Source organism: Phaseolus vulgaris, chromosome 5 (genome assembly GCF_000499845.2).
Source record: "Phaseolus vulgaris cultivar G19833 chromosome 5, P. vulgaris v2.0, whole genome shotgun sequence".
NCBI lineage: Eukaryota > Viridiplantae > Streptophyta > Magnoliopsida > Fabales > Fabaceae > Phaseolus > Phaseolus vulgaris.
The window spans coordinates 12372071-12381940 of NC_023755.2; the positions used below are offsets into that span (position 1 = coordinate 12372071).

At 32.2% G+C, this 9870-nt stretch overlaps 1 protein-coding gene across 1 annotated transcript; it reads right to left on the minus strand.

Annotated features, from left to right (window-relative positions):
- Positions 1-311: 311 nt before the first annotated feature.
- LOC137835172 (mitogen-activated protein kinase 19-like) lies at positions 312-5029 on the minus strand. Its single transcript, XM_068643548.1, has 10 exons — positions 4609-5029; positions 3535-3943; positions 3298-3425; positions 3116-3175; positions 2216-2365; positions 1923-2078; positions 1578-1789; positions 1374-1475; positions 1061-1224; positions 312-917 (listed from the first exon to the last, which is right to left on the minus strand). The coding sequence occupies exons 1-10, from the start codon at positions 4630-4632 to the stop codon at positions 502-504; spliced, it is 1821 nt and encodes a 606-aa protein (XP_068499649.1). The 5' UTR covers positions 4633-5029; the 3' UTR covers positions 312-501.
- Positions 5030-9870: the final 4841 nt, after the last annotated feature.

Below are 9870 nucleotides of genomic sequence, written 5' to 3' on the forward strand. Positions count from 1 at the left end.
CAAACTTCAACCCAATATACTGAATATTAATTCTATTTGAGATCATATGTTAGAAAAGGATTCCTTGGTGATACCATTACATGACACAAGAAGCATGTGAAAATTCTGCTGCTTAACAACTAGTGATATTGTTACACTTTCCGGTACCCATTGTCATGCTATGCTATCTTGTTTACAGCACAGGATTATGTAAAAGGGTACAACCTTATAAAACTTCATTTGCCAACATCTATTGAACAGACATTAGCAAGAGGGAAATTCATTTACAATTTCAATGTTTTCTTTCTTGGATGATATTTGCATCGAGGGGGTGAGAAACAATCAATTTTTTTTATTAATCAATTAAATGATGTACATATAATTACAATGATGGCAATCTGAAAGCAAAAGTGGAAAACGTTACCAGACCTAAACCCGTCTAAAATTTTATCAACTTCCTTCCAACCCTAGGCATAAAAAGCATACTAGTTATTGTATGCGTTCCTCTTAAAACCTTATAACCTATGACAATCCATAGTGAAAGCTCCCTGAATGCCTATGAGCAGCAACAGCTACTGCTGCAGCACCAACTGCACCAAATTGAGATTGTGCCTGCAGCAGTTTTGCATCAATAGAACCAACAGGATCATTTAAGTGGTCTCTCTTCCCCTGTTGATAGTATGGATTAGTGTTAAGATCAATAGCTGGTCTGGCTGGCATGCTACACTGCTGGGATGAGAGTTGATGTTTGCCTTGTGACATATCCTTGTATGTTTCTGAAGTAGCTTTCGTGTTAGTTGGTTGCACCCTATGGAAACAGTGTGGAGAGACGGCTTGAGGAAGCGTGTTTCGGTAGAAGATCCTTTGGTCATAAGCATCTTTTATGGTTCTCCCATTGTCATAGTGCAGAACTGGCCCTACTATTCGACCTGGTTTAGCTGTGGCACGGAAAGAAAAACATTAGTACCTAGTTCAAAATCAGCTTCACGTTACAATGCTATAAGGATTTATGAGCTTTTATATAGTTTATAATTTCATTAAAAGAGTAAAGGTAGCACCACATTAATAATGTAGTTTATACCTGCTGGCACCCTTGGCGGAGGTCGTGAACTCCTTAACTGACTTCCAGAATTTGATTCTACTGATCTCGAAATCTTTGATGCCTCTGCCACCATTTGTTTGCTCTCGTATGAAGCAAAGGATGGCTGTGTACTAGGAGGAATTGTACAAGAGTGAACAGTAGACCTTCAAAAATTAAATGGAAATTATTATACATCAGAAAGTTTTACTTAAAAGTAACAAACTTGACATGGGTGCCAAAACTAATAGCCAGAAGCTAAATACAGTAAAGTAACAATACCAAGCATTGCATGGTCAGTACAAGTTAGCATTACCTTGGAAGGGAGACATGCTTCCTTTCTGGAGGAATCACAGGACCACTTTTACCATGATTTTCCTCAAGATAAGCAAATTGCTTTCTGAATTGATCTATTGCACTGCAAGTAACATATCTCCATAAATAATAAGCATTGCATATAATTTATACATTGTGTTATGTTGCACATCAGTAAGAAAAAACAACGAGTATAAGCTTCAACCTAGGGTAAAGGAAGTGAGTGCCTTCAGTTCCATTCATGTAATCTTTAAGCAACTGGGGATGATATTCCAGTATTTCCCGATATATTAGTTCCCTAACTTCGTCCTTTGTCACCCGTCTCCTCTCAAACTCGAATTCTAATCGTGAAATTGGCTGACATGACGGTTCTCTCTCAACTTTGGCCAAACCCTTAAAGAAGGTATCAGATAGTGCCTGCCAACGATAGATGCATAATTATTTCTTTCAGATTTATATTGAATAAAAAAAGTTAACTTTCAATACAATGAACCTGAATATACGTCACTAAATGGGATACAATATACGGGAATCATAAATAAACAGATACCTCTTGAGCAGTTGGTCGATCCTTTGGATCAAATGCTAAAAGCCTTTGCAGTAGACGAAGTGCCAATGGATCTGCATTCGGAAATTTCTGTTCAAATGGCACAGGAGATTTCTTCCGCATTTCCATCAAGTACTTCCTCGCCTTATCATTTCGAACCTGCATAAATTCAAAACGAAATTAATTCCCAGATACTTATAAAATAGTTTTTCATGAAAGAAACAACACCACTAGCAAGCCCAAATCTATAAGATTAAGTGAAAGATAAACAAAAAAAGAAAAAAGGAAGTCCATACTCCTGCAATTGTTTCAGGTGATGGTGTCCCAAGAAGATCGGTAATCAAATCTAATTGATGCACAACACTTTTTCCAGGAAACAGTGGCTTTCCAGTCAACACCTCTGCAAAAATGCATCCAATGCTCCATATATCAATTGCCGGTGTATACTGCAAAAAAGATTCCAAGAAAATGATTATACTAAAGAAGAAGTGCAATTACACATCCCAACGAAACCACTTCAGAGAAACAGACAAACTGACACAGTTACCTGAAGGACAGATAAAATCAACTTCCAGGAGAGATCAATAGTCCTCCCTGAACAAGAATTATTACAATCTAGGCTTTACTGTTTACTATAAAACATACAAAGCATTTCATACAGAACAGAAATAATGGCAACACCTTTACAGGTCAGGCAAGCAAACTATGTTTCCAATTTCTCCTTTCTGGGAAGCCAAAATGATAAACAGTAAATATTGGTAAAATATCATACGAACTTTAAAACCTTTCAATGCCGAATACTAACCTCCTTTACTTGCCTACCTAGGTCTCAGGACTCAGGTCCTAAAAATATTTTCTTGGAAAATTTTACCAAATGTCCCATCAATTTACCATCATTTATATTGCATGCTACAGCATGTGCATGATACTCAACTCCATAGTTCTATATTACTCTCAAACCAAAAAATGCAATAAGATGTTCTCCCTCATGAAAAATTAAAGGGGAACAAGCCTTGAATAAAAACCACAAAGCCAGCTAAGATTATGATACAACAACATGCAATGATGATGTCCAGAAAATTATTAACTCAAACAAATCTCAATAATAATATCACAATACTACCACACAGCTAAAAATAAGCATATATGCCTCTATAAATGACCTATTTTACATAAATTTGGCCAAAATTATATACCTTAGAAAAGAAGGAGCCACACAGTTCTGGGGCTCTGTACCATCTTGTAGCAACATAATCCTGCAATATGCACCAAATGAAATAACGAGAAATCTCAATATTACTGATTGAATATGCAGAAACAGTTATAACTTCCATACGCTCTACTTGCAATTCAAATTTAAAAACAAAACAAACAGTACCGTCCAAAATGTTGTTGTTGGGGCATCATTAAATGCAACTCTAGCCAAACCAAAATCACAAACTTTCAGTTTGCAGTTTGCATTTGCCAGAATATTCTTGGGTTTAAGGTCTCTGTGATATACATTAGCTGCAACCACACATAAGATCATTTAGAAGCAACTTGGTGCGATTATTTAAGAATATATAACAGATTAACAAGAATGTATATCAAGGCCACACAATGAAAGAGCAAATACCTGTATGCATATACTTCAATGCACGTAGCATTTGATAAAGAAAAAACTGATGGTGCTCACGGGTCAAGTCGTCATTAGCTTTGATGACCTGATGGAGATCAGACTCCATGAGCTCAAAGACAACATAAATATCTTTAAACTCCCTCTTTGAAGGCGGTAACATGATCCGCTTAATATCAACAATATCAGGGTGTCTTAAAAGTCTAAGCAACTTCACTTCCCTGAGGATTCTAATGGCATCAGAGATATGTTCAAAAATATCATGAATCTTCTTTATTGCAACCTTCCCCCCAGTGTGTGTATCAATTGCTGAACAAACAACTCCATAGCTACCCTTCCCAACAACTTCAAGAATCTTGTATCTGTTGGCATCCCCATACTCAGTGAAAAACTCTAACTCTTTAATATCCTGCACATTAATAAATTACACATTCTTACACTCAAAATCAACTAATAACAAATGATTGAAAATTAAGCAGAATCAGCCCGAAAACATTTATGAAGGAACAAAATCAAACTACATATACAGGTAACAGGTTAACAAACTCATACGAATCTACAAAACAATACACAGTAGAATCCGAAAACTATCATTTCACAAATCATCACTAGCAAGATACCACGATTGAAAAGAATGTTAATTATACAAATACTCCAATGGACTCCAAAACATGCAAATTTTCTTGTAAATAAAGAACGAGATTCAGTGACAACAACCACCATTAATCAAAAAAATTCAGCAGATTCGAGCCCAATCCAACAGTGACGCCCATTCAAAATTGAACCCTCCAAACTAAAACCATGCAAGATCCACCAACCACAAAGGAGAAAAACCACAACTTCACATCTAGAAACAAGAACAAAAACGAAAGGGATTTTTACAACAAACACCTCAACACACTCGTATGACCAATTGGTTCATAATTTCATTTTCTTAATATTTTTATTTATTTTCCATTTTCCGTCACACCAGTTTCCAATTTTCCATTTTTATAACACCACCGTGTGCCACATCACCTCACAACACCGTAAAAACTCTGCAAACAAAAGGGGCAACGTGGAGAAAGAAACAACCTTCTTCAGCTGATCTTGCTGCATCTTCTTTCTTTGTTCCTTACTTTTCTTTTTTTCCTCGGAACAGATCTAACACGAAGCAACGTCACCGGCCACCTACCGTGTCGGTAACTTCACTCACCAACCAAAGGGGAAACCCGAAACCCCAGATCGAAGATCGAGCCCCAACTTCAAAATTGAGCACGAAAACAAGAAATTGAAGCGATTAACCAGATTGGGAAATGGAGATGAAAAGCGTGAGCAAGAAGGAGAAGAAGTTGGGGGTGTAGCGGAAGCAGAAAGGGTTCAGTGCAGAGGATCTGAGCTCAGAGGAGAGGCAGAGAGAGAGAGAGAGAGAGAGAGAGAGAGAGAGAGAGAGAGAGATCCAAATACGCAGAGAAGGACAATTGAAACGAAGGTGGGTCAAATGTTCTTATTATATATTATATATTTATTTATTCGTCTTTTACTGTCTAATATAAAACTATAGTATAAATAAATGTATAAACATAATAATAATATAATTATTACAATTAGTAACGGTGTAGTGGTAGCACGTGTCTCTTTATAAGTCATAACAATCTCACGCGTATATAAATTTAAAATAGATTTTTCATCCAAAGTTTAAAAGCATCTTATGCCAATATCAAATCACATTAGTTTATAACCTATAATATTTAAGTTTGATTTATTATTTTTATAATGATTATTTAAAAATATGATTTTAAGTTCAAGCATATAAGTTTTAATGTTTGGATCAATTTATCATATAAAACACGTGTCATCAAGTATTTTTTTCAAGATTCAAAATTATATTATTTTTTAAGAGGGAGAAAAAAATTATATTCATTTTATTCAATTTTTATCATATTTATTATTACTATTTCGTTGTAATTTTTAAATGTATATGTAAATTAAATATATATATATATATATATATGAAGGATCACAATATTTTGTCTTTAAGCGGCTTTGGTACTAAAAAATTCATACCAAAATCGTGATTATAATTGGTTAAATTTTATTTGGTTAATAGAAAATATTATTAGGGGTATTTATATAGTTTGTAAAATCTTATGAACACTAAGTTGTGTAAAAATTGTTATTTTTAATTCATCACTCAAATATTAAAGTTAATTGCAATAAATATTTTATTTTAACTAAAAATTATATTTAATTTCAATGAATTCCCACTTACAGAAATGGTAAATTATATTATAATAAGGTTTTTATTAGGGCTTAAAAAATTATATGTTTTTTATCCATTAAGATAACCCACAAGACTGAAAAATCTCAGCAAATAGAGTATTACATAAATTAGATATAATATTTGTATCCTTGCTCATAATTGTCATTTATGTTTGGCTCTTGTTTGCTACTTACACTTAATGCAAATATATTTGTGTTTATTATACTTAATGCAAAAATACATTTGTGTTTATTATGTAACTATATAAAGAATAACTCTTTTATGTTTCTTTAAGCTATTAGTCATAAGCTTAACATAAGTAGTTTCATAAATAAATTTTGATTACTATAAGGACATGCATATTTAGCACAAGAAATTCTAAATAGGTACAAAACTTTGTAAAGCTTAACATTTTAGTTAAGTGTGTTCCTAGTAATTTACCACTTAATATAATCGAAATTAAAGGAATATGATAAGACATTTTGACCTAATTATTTGATCTATCACATATTTGGGTGTTTTATGACATTTGAGAAGCTCAATAATGATTATATAATAAATTTTAACTCTTTATATTTAGGATTATCTAAACTATCCTTTGTTAGAGTTGGATATGATTATTCAATGCTCTATTTTTATGTTTTATATTTGTTGATTTACAATAAGAAGTTTAAACTCTTATCATAAATAATAAATGAGGGTTTTGAATAAATATTTGATTTGATATTGTCTCTTGAATTATAAACTTGATTAATGGTCTTTGAACTATACATAAAGGAGGTTACATGAAGTCCAACCTTTACCTTTTTATCTATACTTGTTAAAATACTTTTTTACTTATCTTATTTGATAAAATTAAAAAAAACATTTTGTCTTTCTTCATACTTCTCTCAAAATCTTTATTATTTCATTTACGCAAATCAATAATTATTATAGTTAGTTAAGATAATAAAAAGTGTAAAATTATAAATAGAGACTATTTCATTTTGTTACAATCTAGTAACTGGTGCATTTATGAAACATGTAACATGTAAAATTTCTGCTGTAAATGAAATAAATAAATATCTGTATTGTTATAAATAGTGAGGTAATTCATTGCAACATTTTGAATTAAAAATGGCTAACTAACCGGAGATATAATGATATCAAGGATTCCCATTTTATAAATTTATTACAATAATTTTTCTGATTACCAAAATTTGATCAAATTATATATCGCAGTAAAAAATTCTCCATCTTAATATTTTATCTATTAAATATAAAAAATACAAAAAACAATTTGGTAACATATAAAGATTTTATAAATTGTAATCCATAAAATAAAATAAATTGAAAACAATATTTGAGTCAAATTGATAATATATGACAAAAATCAATAATTTTAAGTTTTACGGGTATGCATTTGAAGCATTTGAAGATGAATATTATAAAATATATATTAATTTATATAAATATTATCTAAAGGATTTGACTTTTTTTATGCGTGTGTTAACTAATTGGTTATGAATATACTAAGTTACCTGCTTGCAAAGTAAACTCACTTATAGTCACCGTCCAAATGTTTGCAGACCAGAGCTTCCAGCTAATAATAATATTCACACGGATCATATTTTTGGTTATCTTCTCACTTTTTATACACGTGTAGTTCAGCTACCACCCTTAATTATTCTTCCACCAAAACTCAAGAACCTTCTTTCAACTATCAAAGAGTACTTTATTCAATTATATTTTGAATATGTAAATAAGTCTTAATTTTGTTTTTTTTATAAAAATATTATTTGGATTTTAATAATTAAAAAGTAAATCATGTGTTTCTTTGAAATTGTTCTAAGATGCAACATTTAAGAAATAAATTGTATATTATATGTGACTTCCCAACACTCTTTTATTTAATGTTTTTTTAATGTTTTTTTATTCGGCACTAAGATAAATTATAGATTTTAATAACATGTTAGATTTCACTTTAAAATCAATTGATTAAGGGAAGTTAGTTAATAGTATAGTTGTTAAATATGTTTTTTTTCTTTTATTATAATGTGAAATTGGTTTTTATCTTTGTTCTAAATTTTAAATTATTGAAATGGGTTATTTTATATATGAAATTGTTCTCGTCGAACTCAAGGTCGAAAATTTGAAGATATTTTCCTCACATGCTACGACAATTAGGTCGATGAAAACATTAAAATTTTAGTCTTTCGTCTCTACCCTTGAATGCCAAAAATGTGTCCTTCCTTTTGAGAGTCTATTTTCCTTTTGTAGTATATCTCTCACTCCCCTATGTGGAGTTACTCGATCCCTCCTTTTGTGGATTCATCCTCAATTCATCTATAACTTCCCTGATTTTTAACTACTTAGCCGTTTCCTTTTTTTAATGGATAAACATTCAAAAAATATTTGTTTTCCTTAAACCCTAAATCCAAGCATTTTTATATGAAACATTTATATGCGCCATGTTGCTCGGTATTTTTTCGATTTAATTCATCCCATTATAATAGAGTATTAATTTGGTATTTAAACCGACCTAACCAAACAACACAAAAATGATTGTTAGTTTTTTTCAAAGATTAATAGTTTTGTTTTTTCAAATTCGTTGTTGTTTTGATTGAAGGTTGATACTCACTATAACTACTTCCAATGGGTTGATGAAGTGAAACCTCAAATTGAAACAATTCCACATACAAAAGAACTCATTCCAACCATTTCCATACTACAAGCACCTGAATGGTCTAAAGTTTGGACCAAGGAAAAAAACCAATTTCGTGTTATAGTATAGGGGCGAAAAGCATATTTAACCCATAAATATATAAGTTGAGGGAGGTAACGTAGGACTTCTCATGAGTGAAGCATTTATGATAAATGTATTCTTATATGTGTGTGTATTGTTGTTGTTGTGGGTGGTATTCATTGGCCTGTAGTGGAGATTAGGTGTGCTAAGTCATAATTGAATCATGATCTTTGGGTTGTTATGAACTTAAGTAGAAAGAGTTGGATCCTGACTATCAGCATAACTTTTGGTCAAGTCATAAACGCTTGATCCAACAATTGATATCAAAGTCAAGATTTCAAGTTCGTTTCCCAATGGAGAAATTGTTGAGAGATTCTTGCAGGTGACATCAATTGTCCCGTGACGGGGGACAGGTGAGTCAAGTCACAATCAAATTGTAACGCTTGAACTGTTATGCTTTTAAGGTAAAAAGAGTTCCACCCTGATTATTAGTTATAGGTAGGCACTCGATCCAACACATGTAACATTTTTCATATATATGTGGACAACATTACTTATTTATCTTTGGTATACTTTGGCGTGAAATGGAAACGTACATGGATAAATGTTACATAAGGAGTTAAAGCAATGTAAAAATGTATATAATATATTGAATTCATTAGTGTAAAATTGACTTTTTATGTCAATTATTTGAACCAAATTATGTCATTTTCATATCCAACACAAACACAAGTAGCTTATAAATAACTTAATTTACATTGATTCAATAACATGTGCAAAAAAGCGAATATTTTTATGTTGGTTTAGGGAGGAACTAACATAAACACTGTGAAACCTTTTCACATTAGACAAATTGAAATGTCATAAATGTTGCCTTTATCATTTATAACCATTATTTTTTAAGTGTTCTCGGGGGTAAAAAATGATAGTTTATCCATTAGAGAGATATTGCACTCAACCAAAAGGTGGTGGTAGCACAATCACGATGGTGAAGTCCCCCTCAATAATGTGAAGCAAGGACACAAGGCATTCAAGCTGTAACATGCTCATGAGGCTATGCAGGAAAGGGTGAGATAATGACTAGGCAAAGGTACATCAAACTCATCACAACAACGAGGTCCTCCCTCAGCAACATAGAGTTAGGATGGTGAGATGCAAAACTTATGCAGTACTAGCAAGGATGAGGGATGGGTTGCATATGTGTGTTTTTGGCGGCAACAAGGCTTGCAATGTGGTATAGTTGCGACACAAAGGAGATGTAGATGGTGTTGGGTCTTTTGAGGGGAAAACACCAAGGAGATTCAACATAAGTCAAACTCATATAAGGGATTGACACCACTGCTTTATGGGTCTTCTTCCTTGTATGTTG